The sequence below is a fragment of the Biomphalaria glabrata genome, chromosome 14 (assembly GCF_947242115.1).
Source record: "Biomphalaria glabrata chromosome 14, xgBioGlab47.1, whole genome shotgun sequence".
Lineage (NCBI taxonomy): Eukaryota > Metazoa > Mollusca > Gastropoda > Planorbidae > Biomphalaria > Biomphalaria glabrata.
Genome location: NC_074724.1, coordinates 10065803 through 10086529, shown reverse-complemented (window position 1 = coordinate 10086529; position 20727 = coordinate 10065803). Strand labels below are relative to the sequence as shown.

The 20727-nt window shown below is 33.5% G+C and overlaps 1 protein-coding gene across 1 annotated transcript in view; it reads right to left on the bottom strand.

The window, feature by feature from the left end:
- Window positions 1-727: 727 nt before the first annotated feature.
- Window positions 728-20727, bottom strand: part of LOC106052597 (uncharacterized) — a 32431-nt gene continuing 12431 nt past the window's right edge. Inside the window, exons 4-7 of the mRNA XM_056011129.1 lie at window positions 17408-17609; window positions 9266-9316; window positions 3520-3587; window positions 728-1714 (exon numbers count right to left, since the gene is read on the bottom strand). Of these exons, the coding sequence (XP_055867104.1) occupies window positions 1685-1714; window positions 3520-3587; window positions 9266-9316; window positions 17408-17609 (351 nt within the window). The 3' untranslated portion in view covers window positions 728-1684. The remainder of the gene's footprint in view (window positions 1715-3519; window positions 3588-9265; window positions 9317-17407; window positions 17610-20727) is intronic.

The following is a 20727-nucleotide window of genomic DNA, read 5'->3' as shown; positions in this document are numbered from 1 at the left end:
TGGACCAGCTTACATCCCAATCATAAGAAAAAGGACAATCTCGACAATATCTTCACGCATAATTTTTCGACTCAGAACCGGACACAACAGAATAAGACAACATATGTTCCGGAAGCTGAAAATCGGGACTAGCAAAATCTTCCTTGTGTAGCAGCTGACCTTCAAATCTGCAAACTATATCAAGAAGCCCGAACAAGACTATGGTCCCAAAACCCTCTTATAGAACAAAATTATACGGAGAACTGCCAGATCTGGAAATCACTGCGCGATTGATCTTAGATATAGGATAACTGATTTGAACCCTTCGTCATGTGAAATGAGAACAAAGAAGAAGAAAAAAAAAACTAATTCTTGCTATAGGTCACGTGGGATGTCTTTAACGATAAAGTCATAAAGGAACTGTTATTGACTATATACCTAATAGAATGTTTATAGCTATAACCGCAACTAGATAAAATTATTAAATCACATTTGTTCATAACATAAGTGCTCATTAGAAAGAACCACATCTCTACGTAACAATAGTCATTATACAAAGAACTTATTGGAACATCATCAGGTTTATATTCCTGGTCCTGAGAGACTGCAGCACGACCACTAGAGTTAGAATCATATATTGGTCGCTTGCGAGAACTTGTATAATAAACGAAATATCAATAATAATTTCTAAGGCATATATATTATTATCAAATTTATTTTATTTCAGAATAAAAAACAAACAAACGTATACATTTATACCATTAACAAACTTTAATAAGTATACTAAATATAAATGCATTGTAAATCTAAGAAGAGGTAAGAAAACAATAACATATTTATTAAAATGTAATACTTTTGTTACGATAGACAATGTATCACCAGATTAAACACTGGCTTCCATGTATCATTTAACTATGCAAAACGCATTTAAACAAGATAATTCTGTAGCCTTAAATTGTATAAAAAAATTCAGTGTGACCGAGTAGATCTGTCTTAGGACAATCACATTGGGAATCTTCTTCAACATTTGTCTAGCCCGCCTCCACCATTTTACTATCAGCTAAGGTAAGATAAGCTTACAATGCCTACCTCCATAATCAAAGGTATCTGTTTTTGAACGGAATGTATTAATATGACCGACAAACATTGACCTACTACAAGTTTTGAACTTGTTTGTGTAATTTCATACTAATGCAATTTTTATAATTTGCAATAATCACGGTAAAAAAAAAGGAGGTATATTTTTTTTAGCTCTGTAATTTATCTGTCTGTTAAACTTTTACTTACATTTATATATTGCATCAAACAGTTTAATTGTTCAAATGCCAGAATAACTGATCTAACAAAATAAGTACAGCAAATTTAATTACATGTATGAACTAATATATATAATTTCAGCTTATATTTTTAATATTTAAAAATCATGTATATCATTGTACAAATTATCAAATTTCAAGGTGTTATCCACTGCATATATACTGTAAAATATCATTGTTTATTAAATATTTCAATATTTACAGAACCCTACTGGTTTTGCATAGACAAAGACATTGTACTCATCCTTAATCTCTTGAATCGAAGACATTACAAGCATTAAAGATTTAAATCTTATTTTGCTTTATGATCCTAAAAACAATTACAAAGTGATATTTAAAAGAAACAAAATATTTAACAGGAAATCTTCCTTAAACAACAGGTTGAGCCGTTAACCAATGACACTGAAGGGCCTTAAAGTCTAGAAGAGAAAAGTAAAGGATAAATAAATAATTCAATTTTTTAAATTCTATTTATTGAAAGAATAAATACTCCAGAAAATAAAAGTTAAATACATACATACATATATACCTCTTACATTATGCTATATATTATCTATATTTCGATCGCACCAAATTTTAAAATGTCTTTATGTCTGAATATATATATATATATATATATATATATATATATATATATATATATATATATATATATATATATATATATATATATATATATATATATATATTAATGGTCCCGTACGATGAAACACACTATTATCATTGTCTGTCGTCGGTTGCCACATTGGAATAAATTAAAACACACACAACATAATAGCCTTTTTAAAAATTATATATATACTAGCCTGACATTACCCGCGGTCTGCGGGTCTAAGTTTGTGTTTACTAATCTAGTGGATTGGATTTAGATGTATGTGCAACTTAGCTAACGATCCTTTCAAGTTTTTTCTCTTTCGCTACGAAAATAAAATTCGTTTTGCGAAAATGGGTTTACCCGAAGCCGATACATTCATATCAATAAAAAACGAAAAGAGCGATAGCTTTGTTTAATGAATGGGATTATCAAGTGAACAATTAAACGAATTAATTTTTAGTACGCGATTCATTACGGTATTGTCTAATGAAAGAATGTTCGTATAATGTATGTTCATATAAGGAACTAATTTATGTAAAAAAAATGCTTTTGAAACAGAAAATTGAAGGTTAATTTTATTATATAATGAAATCAATCTATTTTTTTTTTTATTTTCATGTATCAATGTAAAAAAACTATCTGCACAAAGTGTATTTCTTAAAATTAGATCTGTGTCTAAATCCTTTCGATCTTTTCTCATGTCAACATTGTCAACCATGGCCTAGATCCATACATACTATAGCTTTAATAGAACAATTTTTCACAGATCGCTAAAGATGGCTGCGCGCTGTACTATCAAACCCTGCCCGCTCCCATCCCCTTCGTCTTGCGGGAGGTTTCGACTAGGAAGTAAACTATCGTCAACTCTGAAGGAACATCCAAAACGTAAAACATTTTAAAAACAAAAATTTTACAAACACTAAATAGCAAGGCCGGACTTAAGCATTGTGGGGCCCTATACAAAACGGATTTTGCGAGGCCAATTTTGGGTAGGGAAGCGGACAATAAGTGAAATGTAAAAGACTTTGTATTAGAAAGTAAATTCGTCTATGCATTTTATCCATTCTCAACTACGTACAGAATTACTTTACGAACCTTGCGTGTAGCAAAGTCATAGAGTATATCATAATAATTCTGTTTCCTGCATAGATCACGCTCAATAGCAAGAATTACCAAATGTTTCAATCTATCTTTGAGAATTGTTGACTTCAAGGTATTCTTCATTAGTTTGAGGCGCGAGAAGCTTCTTTCACCAGATTACAAAATTACTGCTGATGCATAATGTCGCGCGTTAGATTGTCGTTTTCCATATTGAATGACACCCGAAATGACAATTTTCGTGCACATATTTCCGTAATTTTTAATAACTTTTTGGTATATTTTGCGATTTCGGGAGATTTTCAGGTGCTTCTGGTAAATCGACAGGAGGGCGCGGAAAAGCTCTTTTTAAAAATGGTTTAATTTAATAATTTCTACACCTTGAATTAGGCGGGCCCTATGAAAGTGCGGGTCCTATGAAAGTACGGGGCTCACTGCGGTCACATAGGTTGCTGATGCCTAAGGCCGCCCTGCAAAATGAGGCTTATCATATAGTATAATATAAAATAGGTTTGACATAAATCAACTTACTGTTTGCAACGCTAAGACAGTTGTTAAAAATATACTCCACCAAGGCGAATCGATGTATTCACTACTACCTTTTATTAAAATGAAGTTATAATAATAATAATAATAATAGTAATAATAATATGAATGATGCTAAAAATAATAAAAATAACATAGTATGATAATAATAGAGTTACATGTTTATGCCTAATATTTAATCACTGTTTATATCCTCATGTAAAATCGTAGTTTCTCTTTTTACCCTTTGCATTTTGACATTTGACATCATGACATGAGTTAGTGTACTTAATAAATATATAACCTACATTCAAATTGGTGCGGTATATAAATAAAATTAACAAGAAATAATCATTAAGACTCTTATAATGAATAATACCGTTGTTTATTTGCGAAATAATGTGCAAGTGACGAATCTCAATTCATATTGCTTCATGCCGTTCTTTCTGCGCAGCAAAGTCATCTACAACATCATTTACATCGATAGTGTCTAGTATTGGTGACTAGATTGATATTAAAGCCATACTAAGCCTTTCTTGCGTCATCGTGCTCCTGAGGTAGTTTTTTATTTATTTGAGTTTTGATAATGATCTCTCACATGGCGCAATAGCTTTGGTCTGAGTTACCAGGATGTTGCAAGGCTTGAGCACACATTATTGCCATATGAAGCCACTTCATCAATATGTCAATTGGTAATTGTGGCACTGGTCTGTTGATGAAAAGTGCTCGTGCATCAATGACATCATTGAACAAGAGATTTTCCCTGTATTTCATCAACCAGGAAAAAGTAACACAGTTTTTCATCAGCGTGTCTTCATCCATTCACTCCAAGAGGTTCTTCGTTCAAGAAGAAACCCAAAGGTGGCTTTGGAATCTGTCCTGCAACTCCAAATGAAGTCGTATGTCAAGCACTTCTGTCGCAACATGTTTGAATTTCAGTTCTATTGACAGTATTACATCAGAGCTCAACTCGCCATCAAGACGTTTCTTCTGGTTGTTCTGATTACAGAAAATACATAGCATTCACTACCTTCTTTCGATGAATTGGGTGATCAGTTTCGTCAGTTTCTCATCATTTTGCAAAATGCATGAACGAGTTTTAATGTCTTCTGCAGCTTCCCATATGTGCAGTCCAGAATAATATAGTTTCTTGTAAAAAATATTAATTTGGTTCAGGAGATTTAATCATAATTCCGGATAAGCAGAAAAGTTTTAATTTTCCACTGCATGAAGAATATTTTGTACATCGCTTCTAGTGTTTATTCTTTCAGTTGTTGATTCAGAAAGTTTCTCCAACAGCTTGATAATTTTGTCGAGATGCATGGAAATTGCCAACGTAGCTTTCTTCTCTTGCAAACAAACTGGTATTACTCTCCTTTTTTAAACTCCAGGCTCCATCTTCCTTTAATTTGGCCCATCTCTATTGTGAATTGGAAAAAAGTTGAACTATTCATGTACAGTTCCAAAAATGGTGACATTTGCTGGACAAGTTCTTCATCATGTTTCAAAATTTCATAGTAGCCAATGAATGACTCTTTTATTTCAAAATAATCAACATCCAAGTAAATAACTATTAAGGATACCTGTTCTTGATGAGAAACATCTGCGGTGGAATCAAGCATCACAGAAAAGTAACAAACTTGACTTTCCCATCATGTTTTTGAACTCATTTGAATATCTGGTGACAAATAATGTTTTCCCATATTCAATTAGAAGTAAGTGGTGTTTCGTAACTTCATCAAATTCTGCAAGAAATTTCAAAGATGCTGGAAGTTCCCCAGGATTGGGTGAATTCAGTTTTTCTTTGTGACCACGTAAGCTTGAGTTGAGTTTGTTTTTGCTAAGTATTTAATAGATGCTGCTACACGCTTCAGAATATCTCTCCATTACTGCTGATTTGTTTATAACTTGCGCATGAAACATATGTGTCAGTTCATCTGGTTCTGCCTTAATCTTTTCTTCTTCCACTTCAAAAAAGCTTGTCTGTGGACTCCTTCTTCGTGTTCTTTCAGTCTCTCGTTTTTCTTCCATATGGTGAAACCAACTCCTGGTTTGCTTAATGCACTAGATGTTTTTCTGATGCTTCAGAAAACAGTATGCACGTAAAAAAAAATAAACACCCCAAGTGTGGAGAGAAGAGGAACCTAGATTGGTTGCTAATTTCTCCTGTTGGAAGCTTTCTAGTGAACCATGATGTCAACCTTCGTGATTTACTTTGGGTAAAATCTACTGGAAAAAAATACCATTTATCTTTGTTTTGGAAAAATAAGCTACCCTTTAACACAATCTTTGCTGGAAGTTCTTCGGATAAAATTCCAGGCTGGATCCGAAGTCTTTGTGCTTAAATAGAGCTTCCTCCACTTCTGGAGAAAGTGATTTTGGAAGACAATCTCTTGACTCCTCATCTGTTTCACTTACTTTAAATGTTTTCTCTGACTGTGGTAAAAGGGTATTCCCCTGGAGATTCTTCAGCACTACTTCTTTCTCATTGATAGACATTTTCCCTTCTACGACTGTTGTATTTTTGTATGAATCATCTGAATAGTGATACTTTTCTTCGACATGTTCATGGTCTCCTTTGTTTTTAGTGCTCTTATCAGGTTTCTTCTTAAATGATAAGGATGCTGAAATAAACTACCCTATCTACCAAGTTACTTCCTGAGAGTAACACGGCACTAGTCAGCGCTATGGAAGTTACTCCTTGACATTGATAGTAACCCTTTCTCTGTGTGGAATACATACAACAGGGTCAATAAATTATAAAACAACGTGAACAGCAAGATTACATGACAGTGATGTAATATTTAACTTATTTAAAGATAAAATTCAAGTGGGGACCGGGGGATTCTTCAAATTCTTTCCCCTCCTCTTCCCACCCTAGCTACGCCACTGCACATGCCATTGTATGAGTCAAAACGTTGATTTGTATTAACAGAGCACAGGTAGCAGCAAGAAACCAAAAAATTACGAGCAGCAGCATCATAAATTAACTGTATTTGCTGGGCATCTTGTTGATAAAGCTGCAGATAACCCAAGCACTGAGTAGATGTCCTTGGGCGCTAGTTATTTTGTTGTTGTTGTAGTTTTTATTCCGATTGTATTTGAGAATACATCATTGGTTTTGTTCCTGTTGCTAAGAGAGATTCAATGCATGTGTCTAACGTATTTGTTAGAGAATACATTATGTACAGTATACAAATTGACAGATTATTCTCCAAGGTTACGATGGCTGCCCTGTGATAGCTAGCGTTCTTCCGTAACAGTCCCAAGCGAGAGCGTTGGTGCTAAGTATACCTTGGGCTGAGAAATATGAATCTATTCGCGCTTTAAGGCACAACTTTTGAGATCTTTGTTTTTTTTGTTGTTGTTTTTGTTTTGTTTGTCGGATCTTAAAATAACGGCTGTAAGTGAAACCAGACAAACTGCACATGTGTAATCAATGCCTGCTACTCAATATTTTCAGAAAGAATATCAGATTAAAATTCTATCAAAGCAAAATACATTATGGCATATAATGATCAACTAATTTATCTAATTGTTTTGATAAGGGCCAATTTCTTATTCAAAGCCTCAAGAAAAAACATTTCCGTAAAAAGAAAATTCCTTTAGTTAAGTGTTTCATGGTTACAGTGAAGCTCTGTAGTTCACGCGATAATATAAAAAAAAAACTACTTATTATTGTTGATTTAAATTATGTTCAACTTATATGTACATTTAAGATTTTTTTCCTTTAAAAATGCATAGTTAGTAGGACAGAACTTACTATACTTGGTAGATGCAATTGTAAAGATTTTTTTCAATCTATAACCGTTACCAAAAATGTGTAAAAAATATAATAAAATGGTATCTCACTTTAAAAAATATCCTCCCGTGTTTTTTACATTTAGCAGTGAATAGTTGTAAAAATGGTGTACTTTTATGAAAAAAAAACTAATTGCATAGTTAATTAAAAAAATTAAATGTGTCGCTTTCAGAAAGCAAAAAAGTAGCCGTTGCCTCAGAACCCTGAATCGTCTAAAATATCATAATATTGGACTTTCAATATCTTTTCAAGTTTACGAAATCAAAACGGGACGGACAGACGGACCACACAAAACTATTACTCTTACGGGGTGTGCTAAACAGGGCCTGTCTTCTTTCAGATATTGTAAACATAATATCCCTTGCATTTCTGTATTGTTTTAGAATTGGTACATTTTTTATGAAAAAAAAGTGCTTGCATAATTAATTATATTTAAAAACTATACGATTGCTTTCAGAAAATGAAATGTAGCCGTTGCATCTAAACTTTGCAAGCCACATCGCATGTTAGTAAGATTTTTCATATTTTTTTAGTTTTTGAAATCTGAGTGTGACAACAGACAAACATTTTGCACAAAACCTAATAGCGGCTTCTTTCCCTTACAAGGGCCGCTAAAAAATATATCCACTTTATATATAGTTTAAATAAACAGCCACTGGACGCGTTAGATTCCGATTTAATTTTTATTAAATAATATTTATTTATAATGGTACTAACTTATTAAGAAGTTTTCCCCCAATGAAATTTACTTTTTTAAAGATTTCAATCCATCCATTCTCATTTTACAAATGCTCTAGTTACAAATATTTTCGCGAAGCTTAAATTACCTGTCGGCACACATCTACTTTTGTTAAATCAGAAGTACATTTAACCTTCAAAAAGCAAAATTCTTAACATTACGAAGCACTTTTGAATACCTCGGATTTAGAGTATGATGGAAAATGTATTCTCGTATTGAAACAAAAATCAATGTTTATAAAGCAATGGTTCTCTCAACACGTTTGTATGTATCTGAGACCTAGGTGCTCTATCGAAGGCATATAAGGCACCTTGAACGATTTCTCCAAAGATGCCTTCAATTCATAATTAGCGTTCATTGGTAAGACTACCTTACAAGAAACCTTGTTCTACTAAAGGCTGATGTCGACACTTTAGAAGCACTACATGCAATTTGATAGATTCTCTATGGACACTTTTCCCGCATTTTGGATTCCAGTATTTTTGGCTAGTTTTAAGGAGGACTACATAACAGAGTTTCATTGCCGCAAGCGCTATGAAGATTAATATAAGCCTCGCTTTACACTCACTGTAATAGTTCAAAGTAGCTGGCAGCAGACTCTCTCCGAAGGTCGCGGGGTACGAATTCCCACCCACTGCTTAAGACAGGGCTAAATAGTTAATCTACATAATAAAAGACATAGCAATTTCTTATGTTCGATATAAATGTACATTTGTGGTAAAATTGACAAAGTACAATAACAATTTTATAACGAAAATGTAGCTAAATTAGTTACAAATATTGTTTAATTTTGTTGTAATTATTAAGAGTGTAAAAGAAAAATAGAATGCCATGCATAACAGAGTACTAATAATGAAAGAGTTAATGCTCTTAATAATTATAATTTTAACGACTCTCGCTATCAAGGCTCTCTTCACACGACACTATCAACATAAAGAACTTAGGGCTCCAAAATAACGCAATGCTTATATGCCCAATAATAATGTACAATAGGAAACAAGTAACACTCACTGTACGAAAACTTAAGTTATGTTCCCAATAAATATTTTTCAATGAGTTGCCCCACATCCACTCATCACAGTTGATTATCGCTACTTGGAAGGATGTTAAATTTCACTACTTTATATAATCATGTATGTTTTGCAAAATGTTTATTACTAAATAAAATAAAATAAATTGTCTATACGATTTCAAAATTATAGACAGGTTACCTGTAGCTTGGGTGGTAGCTTGCGTGGTACTGATGTTTTCTGAACTTTTACCTATTTCAAAAATACAATAATTTATCACTTTTTGACATATTTAATTTTATATATACTATAAAGCAGAAAGTAAGGCGTATGTATGTATAAATGTATGTATGTATGTATGTACGTATGTATGTATGTCACAGCTGAGGCTGCGTAGTTACCGGAAATACTACATTGAATAATGTCTTAAGAAAGGATTTATACCCGAATTAGTTATACTTTATCACTTTTTGACATATTTAATTTTATATATACTATAAAGCAGAAAGTAAGGCGTATGTATGTAGGTATGTATAAATGTATGTATGTATGTACGTATATATTTATGTCACAGCTGAGGCTGCGTAGCCACCGGAAATACTACATTGAATAATGTCTTAAGAAAGGATTTATATCCGAATTCAGTAATACATTTGGACGCCTCCAGGAATGAGTTGGCGGAATGAATCGCTCTGCCTTTCTACAAAAATCCGTGTTTACCAAGTAACCCTTTTATATTGATCTGAGACATGGGTATATTACAGAAAGAATCAAAAACTTCTTGAACGCTTTTACCAAAGATGTTTTCCCTTCAACAAGGACATACACTGACAAGACCGCACTACAAACAACGAGATTAGAGCGAAATGACAGTAAAGAACATTAAGTATAAAGGAGCTTTTTATGGCCCGACAGTTACGCTGGAGAAACCACTATCCCGTATGGTGGACGAACGTTTGCAAATAAAATAAAACATAAAGTCTTTTTTGTGAGCTAAAAGGTGGTATAAGTAACAGAGACATCTCTCAGGAACGCTTTAAAGACCAGTTTAGGCACCAACTTGCTTTAACTGATATTGAATAGGGTATCTGACTGCAGATGGCTTTAGAACGAAATAGGTGGATATTTTTTTTACCAAGGCCGACGGATTCACTTTATAGACCAAAAGAAAATCCACTGCCGACGACAAACGTAGATGGCGAAAAGAGTTTTCGACTATCGGCATATAATGTTTATGTTTGCGTAGGATGTGGCAAACTATGTAGGTCGCAGCTAGAGTTTCGTAGCCACGTAAAATCCTGCACTCCTCCTTTATCTTCGGACTCGAAAACAAGACTTATATAAAGGCATAAAGGAAACCTGCGTCCAGATACACCCTCCCCCACACAGTAATGCTATACAGATTTGACCATGGTGCTCTGTTAATGCTATAAGCATGAAACGTGCACTATAAAAGGATATTTAATTACTACAATGTAACTCCTCGCTTTTTATTCAGTACTTTAATAATTCACAGACTCTTACACCATAAAAGGATATTAAATTACTACAATGTAACTCCTCGCTTTTTATTCAGTACTACAATAGAATGCAGACTCTTACAAACTTAAGTAGATTAAAGTAATATAGAACTATGAAAGAAAAAAAAATTCAGACGTGTTTGCTTCATGTGGTTTGCGAGTTTAATTTATTGTTTATACTTTAATTGCGTATAGCGGTGTAGGTTGCTTTAACTTTGTTGCCAAGGCTAATAGAACTTAGGTGCGCAAACTCTTGATTAGGCCTATTGATTCATTCGTTTGCAAAGAAATATTTTAATTTATACTGTAGGCCTTGTGACGTAAGCGGTGCTTTTGCCCTTTGACGTATTTTTATTCATAAAAAATTCAAGTAAAATTTTTTTTTTCGATAATGAGACATTTTAAACCGATATAACTGTCACCTCGAGTTTCCAATTTTGGCCAGTGAGTCGAGAATATTTTTTTTCTCATTATATAAGATATACCTAAAAATTTTTATAGAACATCATTAGAGCCGTTATCGAATTTAAATTAAAATTTAAATAAATAAATAAATATATACTAGTCGACCGGCGGCGTAGCACACGCCGTTTTTTTGCAGGGCCGGCCATAGGCCACAGCAACCTATCCGACCGCAGTGGGCCCCACACTTTCATAGGACCCGCATTTATTCTATGTGTAAATTGTTTTAATTACACCATTTTATAACTTATAACTAATTTCTCGCGGCCGCCTGATTTACCAAGGAGCTCCTGGAAATCTCCTGAAATTGCAAAATATTTGAAAAAGTCATGGAAATCTCTAGAAATTATTAAAATGTTTTGAAAACTCATTCAAATCTCATGAAATACATAGACAAAGATTGTCATTTTGGGGTGTCATTCAATATGGAAAACGCCAATCCTACGGGCGATAAATAAAAATGGCATTATGCATTAGCCGTAATTGTGTAATCTGGTGAAAGAAGCTTCTCGCGCCTCAAACTAATGAAGAATTACTTTAGTTCAACAATTCTCGTAGATAGATTGAAACATGCATTAATTGTTGCTATTGAGCGTTATCTATGTAGGAAATACAATTTTCATGATACACTGTAAGACTTCGCTACACGCAAGGCTCGTAAAGTTCGTGGGATAACTCTATCCTTTACTTCTTCTTCTCGTCCAAACTCTTGAGCGAAGAAGAGAATTATTTATATAGATTCATAGGACCCGCACTTTCATATGACACGCTCTAATTCAAGGTGTATACATTATTAAATTAAACCATTGTATAACTTAAAAGAGACTTCCAGCGCCTTCCTGTCGATTTACCAGGAGCTCCTGGATATCTCCCGAACTCGAAAAATATACAAAAAAGTCCTTAAAATATACGGAAATATATAGACAAAAATTGTCATTTTGGGTGTCATTAAAAAAAAAACGTCAATCTTACGCGCGGCTTTATGAATCAGCCGTAATTGTGTCACCTGGTGAAAGAAGCGCCTCAAACTAATGAAGAATTACTTGAGGTCAACAGATTGAAATATTTGGTAATTCTTGCTATTGAGCGTGATCTATGTAGGAAATAATTATTATGATATACTCTATGACTTTGCTACACGCAAGGTTCGTAAAGTAATTCTGTTCGTAGTTAAAAATGGATAAAAAGCATAAACGAATTTATTTTCTAATACAAACTTTTTTAAATCTCACTTATTGTCTGCTCCCCTACTCAAACTTGGCCCCGCGAAATCCGTTTCGCATAGGGCCCCACAATGGTTAAGTACGGCCCTGCTATTTACATATATATATACATAGTAGATACTTAATCTCTTTCCATGACTTCTAAATCATAATGGTTAAGTACGGCGCTGCTGTTTTGTGTTTGTAAAATGTTTTACAATGTTTCGAATGTTCCGTCAGAGTTAAAGATAGTTTACTTTCTAGTCCAAACCTTCCACAGAACAAAGGGGATGGGAGCGGGCAGGGTTTGATATATTTAAACGACAGTCCAGCGCTCAGGCAGCCATCCGTAGTGTGAACACTACTCTTGTGTTTTCTCGTGGACTGTCCGCAGAAATAAGAGAGGGATCTTTCCTTTACTTCTTGTTTGAACTTTTGAGAGAAGAAGAGAATTATATATATATAGAGAGATATATATTGTCAAGGCCCGCAGTTAGCGGATAATATCCAGCTAGTAAGATATAAATGATCGGTTAAACCCGCTTTTATAGTATTATATATTAGTATTATATATTTGATAGAAATGTATCGGCTTAACGGGTAAACCCATTTTCGGGGGAAAGAGATAAATTTGAAAGGTACATTAGCAAAGTTTTACATACATCTAAATCCAATCCACTAAATTAGTAATACACTAACAAGCCCCGCAGGCAGCGGGTAATATCCGGCTAGTAATATATAAATGATGAAAAGCATATTCATTTTCAATATATTAGTTTGTTGCCCCCCAAAAATTGTAGAAGCTATTCTTAGATTCATTTTAATAACAAAATGTTTTAAGTTGTGTATTAGCCGACTTAAGTCAAATATATTTTGTTTAAATACACATAGGGGCAAAGCAAGAAGAAAAGGTTTGACTTCTCTTCAAATAATTTATATTTTTTTATTTATTTAATAATCACATAGATATAAACAAATATTTTGGTTATTTCTTCTTCATTACTTAAAATTGTAGTATTGTTGAATCCAAAAAAAAAAAACAAAATATACAAAAATAATAAACTGTGAGCGCTCTCACATGTTTGCTCTCCAATTGCAAAAATCAATCAGTTCTTAAATCATTTTCTTTTAGCCATTTGTTCAATTATCTTATATAGAGTAGGGATGCACTGGATAGTCACTCTGGCTCCGGTTTCTGCCGAATATTCTGCCATTTTTTTTAGTATTCGGCCATATTCGGCTTCGGACGAATTTCACTGCCGAATAGTTGACCGGATAGTAAAAATTACACCGTAATACCTTAATTTTTGTTAATATTGTTAGGCGCCTCCGCGCTAAGTCTTTTACAGATTCGTCAAACGGACGTAACACTTAAATACTGAAACAATGCAGGCGAAACGCCGACATTATAAAGGTAGTCGACGCTGATAAACGATGTCGAACGAGACGTTTAATACTTGTGACCTAGAAATAAGATAGGACATAAGACCAGTGACCTGTACTGTACTGGCATGTTAGTCCAGTGGTACTTTGTGGTCCCAATTATCTTATCTAGGCTAATAACTATAGCCTCTAGATGTATAAAACTACAGAGACAAACAAATAATAATTCTGAGATTTCAGTTGCAACAAAAAAAAAAAGGAGTTTATTTACAAACAAAAGAAAAAGATCATGAAAAATATAAATAGCAATAAAGGCTCACAAAAGAAAATGACATAATGAAACAAAGCAAAGTAGCAAGACAGTTTCCGGTCAATATAATGAAAGGACCACCATCATAGAGGCACAATAATGTCTTATGCCGAAAAACCAAAAAGATGGTTTACAATAATATCATACATGCATTAACAATGAAATGACGTCATTCATGAGACATTTTATGTCAAAAACCAAAGCGAGGTTTTACATTAGTTTACAATAATATCATACATGCATTAACAATGAAATGACGTCATTCATGAGACACACTACTGTCTCGTATCTAAACAAAAGAAAAAAACATACAGAAGAGGATAAGAGACTAAGTAGACCTATACCATTTACATAAATCAACTTAGTACTAACAAATTGATAAAGTCTACTTAGCTCATTTTCGAAATATTCTTCCCACAACAGTGGCACACTCCTCTTGAGTAACACAACAATAGTACAACACAAGTATTAGGAAAACATTATATAGATTTAGTTCAAACTATATTGGTCAGTTGAAAGACTTAAGAGAGAGTGGCCATTGTAAACAGTTGACAGGGACTAACTCTAATAAAAAAAAAATAAAGGTAGCCACCCTTATTGTCCCTCTTGTCACAGAAGGGAACTGTCGAAAGTCGTCAAAGTAAATCTCTACTTGTCAATGAAAACGTGCCAAAGATCATTAAGAGGAATGATTCAATAATGTCACTTCTGAAATACATTAACGTTTATGTTTTGAATAAAAGAATGTGCTTTTAAAACTAGGACTATGTATGCACCAAACATCTTTTAGCACAAAGACAAGGCGTGTTCATTTAAATAGAAATAAATTTTACATTATAAATTCTCATTACATACAAATGAAAAATAGCAGCGATGGCTGGCACATTTTTAAATTTTGTCTTGACCTTTGAGTGGGCTAGTTAACATGTAATATTCCTTAACTATCACGCTGACAAGACATATGTCTAGATGTGCGGGTATATCTCCAGAGGTAGAGATAACATTGAGTTCATAGATATTATAGAGTCTAGATTTATTGTTAGATATCTAACTCTATTTTAAAAATTTAAAATATAATTTTAGATTCATGTGAAAATTATTTTGAACTTCTATTTCCGTAGTAAAGAAAGTTCACTTTAATAGCTACAGAAAAGTAACGTTTCTTTCCAGACCTTATGATCTATGACAGTGATGCCCAAAGTACGGCCCGCGGGCCAGATTCGGCCCGCCAAATTGTTGGCACAAAGTGTAGAAAATCCCCCCTTTTTTCCAAAAATTAGAAGGTGTAAAAATGTATCTTTATTGGAGCGAGATTATAAGCCAACATATTTTTTTGTATAAAGAAAGTGTGGCTATTTTAAAAAACAAAAACATATAGACGACATTATGAAACAAATATAACGGCATTCTTGGTTTGAACCGCGAATAAAAGATAGTTAAACTACGCCTAGAAATTGGAGGATTGATGGGAATATTTACCGAAAAAAAGACAAGAAAATGATCCAGTTGTAAAGATAGCTACAATGTTGCTGATATTGTAAATAGAGAAATGAAGCCATCTTCTGACGCGGGAAAAAAAAAGATAAATTTTAAATATCCCATTAATTTATGAAGCACAGGATCTACGGGTTTCAGGTCAACATCGTTTTGTAGGCCTACGTTTTTATTCATGTGGCCCGCGACACGAGCGTCGGAAATAAAAATGGCCCGTAGGTCGAATTAGGTTGGGCATCACTGATCTATGAGGTAGATGATTTATATGTTATTTCTTACGGTGGTCCCTCGGTTAACAAGAATGTCATTTGGCCACCGCAAAGACCAACCGCATTTTTGTTTCCCCAAGTTAGCAATTATTTAGTAATTTTTTTTTTATTTTTCTGTTGTATTCTCTCGAAATGAGTTATTAGCTTTTTTTTTTTCATTTATATTAAACCAGCCCAGAAGCGAGAGGGAGGTAGGGATAGGGAGAATTTGAAAACAGCAACTGAACCATCTAATATAGAAGAGTAAAAGCATACATTTTTTTTACGTCTCGCTGAATCATTCTTATTCTAATACTATCTGGACATTACCCTCGGCCTGCGGGCCTTAGTTTGTGTTAACTAATCTAGTGGATTGGAATTAGATGCATGTTAAACATAGCTAATGATCCTTTCAAGTTTTTCTCTTTCGCTGCGAAAATGGGTTTACCCGAAGCCGATACATTGATATCTATTAAATACGAAAAGAGCGCGATATGAATTAAAAACGGGTTTACCCGATTTGTTAAATGAATGGCATTAGAGAGCATCTGAATTCGTAGATATAAGGAACAAATGTATGCAAAAATGCTTCTGAACACACACATTTTAAGGTTAATTTTGTTAAGTAATGAAATCAATGTACTATATTTTGTATTTTCATGTGTCAAAGTAAAAAACTATCTGTGCAAAGTGTAGTTCTTAAAATTAGATCTAGATCTAGATCATTTCGATCTTTTCATGTAAACATTGGTAAACATAGCCTAGATCGATGAAATTATAATGCTTTCATACAGTTGGTCAACGTTTTTTTTTTTTTTGAGGGTCTTAAGTTAGTTTTAGGGCTACAATACATACTCTACGGCCTAAGTTAGCACCCAAGGATAATTTCTGCCAAGTTTAACATCTAATTTCAATCCACTAGATTAGTAAACATTGGTAAACAAAGCCTAGATTGATGAAGTTATAATGCTTTCATAGAGTTGGTCAACGTTTTTTTTTGAGGGTCTTAAGTTAGTTTAAGAGCTACAATACATACTCTACGGCCTAAGTTAGCACCCAAGGATCATTTCTGCCAATTTTTATCAGATTGGTCAAACGGTTTTGATTTCTATTCGTAACATACATACATACATTCATACATATCAATCTCTATCTATCTATCTATCTATCTATCTATCTATCTATCTATCTATCTATCTATCTATCTATTTATCTATCTATCTATCTATCTATCTATCTATCTATCTATCTATCTATCTATCTATCTATCTATCTATCTATCTATCCATCTATCTATCTATCTATCTATCTATTTATCTATCTATCTATCTATCTATCTATCTATCTATCTATCTATCTATCTATCTATCTATCTATCTATCTATCTATCTATCTATCTTTATCTATCTATCATCTATCTATATATCTATATATCTATATATCTCTATCTATCTATCTATCTATCTATCTATCTATCTATCTATCTATCTATCTATCTATCTATCTATCTATATCTATATATCTCTATATATATGTATATATATATCTATATCTATATATATATTTATTTATTTATTTATTCATTTATTTATTATTTATTCATTTATATAATGTATTTATTTTTTTAAATATTTGAATATTTTTTCGAAAAAACAAACAATGAGAAATTGAATAAAACTTAATTATAACAAATTTAATATAGAAAAAAACACAAATTTACTTACGAATTTTCGGAACAGTAATTAGATTGCTATGTTTAATGCAATTGGTGTCTCTTATTCTTAACTCCAAACTCATTATTGTGTTGTTGAACACTATTTTTGCTGTTATATTTAAGATCACGTCAAAGTTACTTCCGTTACGAATGCAGTAGAATTGAGAGTCCTTCTGCGTTGTAGCACAGTCCTTAATGAATAAAGCGTCCATCTGAATTAAAGAAAAGTAGATTTTATAAATAGCATTAAAATATTAAAGATTAAAACTATGCAATGTGTATTTAGTTTTAAATTATAGTTCAACGACAAAGCCACTGTTACAGCTGTTATGTAATAGAGAAACATAACTTCTACATTTTCACTTAATTTTAGCTTGAATTTATTTATAATGGATAAAGTAAGTTTATCTAAGGAATGCTCAGAAGAAGTTATGGTAAGATTCTTAAGCGCTTCCGCTGTATCGAATACAAAAAAATTGAACTGGAGGTAATACTCAAAATAATTCAGTAACACCGGCGGAAGGCCGAACAATCAATAAGGTAGTCGACGCCGGTGTAGTTCAACAAACACTTTTAATACCAATGAAGGGAAACGTCGAATGTTATCTAATTCTAGCTGTTTATAAAATACTTCTTATTTCTATGTTGTTATGAAAGCGTTTTATTTTATCGACTCCTACTTTGTTCTTCTTGTTTTTAAAAACTATCACGTCATCGTCACTAAGTAAAAAAACGTTCCCTTTATTTCTGAAACAAATAACTAATTTCTAATCATGCCATAACATATGATTGATTACTTTTAGTTGTAGGACAAGAATGCCAATTAACTGTTTAAAAAATAAAAATTGAGTGTTTAATTAATTAACTGGATAGTTTTTAAGATGTTTAGAGAGTCTGCTAATGTCAGAAGAAGGCAGACAGTTGTGTAACAGGTCAACGATCAGTCGTCAAATTGAAAATAATGGGGCAATATTAGCAGCTGTATTTTCTTAGAGCTCTTTAATTTTATATATATATTAGTATCACCTATGATAACCCTCAGTAATCCATTTGTAAATAATACTTCTTAATTTTTAGAAAGCTTATGTCAACTCACTCTGTCAATGTATCTCGTAAAAATTTGAACAAGTTTTTTCTCTAACACCAATTATCGCAGTGGTTCTCAACCTTTTAAGCTCGGCGACCCCTTTTTGCAATCCCCAACTATGCCGCGACCCCCCACCCCCACCACACACACACACAGCAATAGTAGAATAGACACAATACAATCCATATTTTCGATGGTCTTAGGAGACCCCTGACAAATTGTCAATCGACCCCTCAAGGGGTCGCGACCCACAGGTTTAGAACCCCTGTATTATCAGATCAAGTTGAAATAGGGCACAAGTATTCATTGGCTAGACCCGGGGTCGGCAACCTGCGGCTCGCGAGCCACAGGCGGCTCATTGGATGTGAAACTGCGGCTCTTTAGTTCCATAAGCAAATATTATTTATTTTATCGAAATATTTTTCAAAATAATTCTGAATCTTTTAACTAAGATAAGGAGCCGATTCGATCTCTGAGCCACTTGTACTTGCTTTTCACCATACCGGCCCCCATTACATGCGTCGTCACTGTTGTCAGTCCGTCGGAAGCTCTCGGCCGTCGTCAGATGTTTCTATGTAGGTTTTAATTCGCTTTGACGCAAGAAAATTTTGCATTTTCACCACGTACTTTGACCGTGACGTATAGTTTGCTGTTGTTTGTAAATGTGTTAGAGGCGAATTATTTTCTCAAAGCTAGAAGCAATCTACAAGTAATGCTAATCTGGGCAAGCTTTGCGTACCACTAGAAATAGCACAAAAGGCAAACCATTTACAGATGATGAGTATGTCAAAGACTTCTTCCTACGTGCATCTGAAGAACTGTTTCGTGATTACAAAAACAAACCAGAAATCTTGAAAAAAATATTTGCCAGTATCCTCTAAAACAGTACAAGATAGAATAGCTAAATTATCTTCAAATGTAACATATTTGCAAGTGGAAGATATTCAACTTTCTTCTGCCTTATCAGTTTCTATAGATTAGTCTTGCGACATAAAGACACGGTCCAAGTTGCCCATTTTGTCATGTATATGTCTTCCCTAGGATTGCTACAACCATATCCTCTTTGAATGCCCCTTCCTAATCCACCTTAGGCAGACCCTACTATCACTACAGCCCAACATAACCAACACCCTGTACGGCTATGCTGAACAACTATAGAAAACAGCACACTATTTTTCCTTGGCACAGTCTACAAAAGAGCTCATAGCTCAGAAGCAAAAAGCTGGCTAGAAGAAGAAGAAGAAGGATTGCACCGCTCTCATGACAAAACAAGAGATAGAGCGAATGCCGTGCAAAAATACATTGAAGACAATAAGATCGATATGAATAAAATCATTTAAATAGCAACTGATAGAGCCAGAAGTATGACAGGAAAAAATACAAGTACAACAACGATTCGTCTGAGCAAAATAAACCAAGAAATTCTTACATTTCACAGAATAATGCACCAAGAAACGCTTTGTGCCCAAAACGATTCCGACCGAAATAGATGAGGTCATGAATTTAGTAATAAAGATTATTAACAGCATCTTGTCAAAAGCACTCCACCACCTAAAGAAAATGAAGACTCAGTATTCCGACCTCCTTCTTCCCAAAATAAAAGCTATGACTTTCCAAAGGTAATTTGATGAAACGTTTTGCATTGTGCTTCAATGAAATATATACATTTCTAAATGATGAAGGCATTTATCACACCGAATTAGAGAACGACAAATGGTTGCAAACATTTTACTTTATGATTGATATAACAGAGAAAAAAATGAGCTGAATCTAAAACTGCAAGGAAAGGAAAACCCATCCTATGTTTTATGTTTTGCTAAAAGAATTGGTTTGTTTTGAAGAAAAATTGATTCTTTTTGCAGAAGATATTTAGAGCGGTCAATTACTTCATTTTGAATGTCTAAAACTGTATCGCGATAAAATCTGCAACTTTTGACACAAATTACTTCAGCACAGTTAGAAAAAAAATTAAAGATGAATTTCTTGAAAGATATTGAGATATTCTAGCATTCAAAGTACACCATCTCAAAACAAATAGTAACGAAATCCACATTGATCCATGCGGAATTGATACTGGATCTCGAGAAATGTAATTGATCGATTTTAAAAGTAAAGCTTTGTGGGGTTAAGAATTAACACAGTTGAAAAGCAAGTTGGAAGTGTTGGAGGTCCAGAAATATATGTAACGCAACAAAAGTGGACAGCTTTCAAAAATAAAAGGAATGTTGCGAGTTGATTGGGCG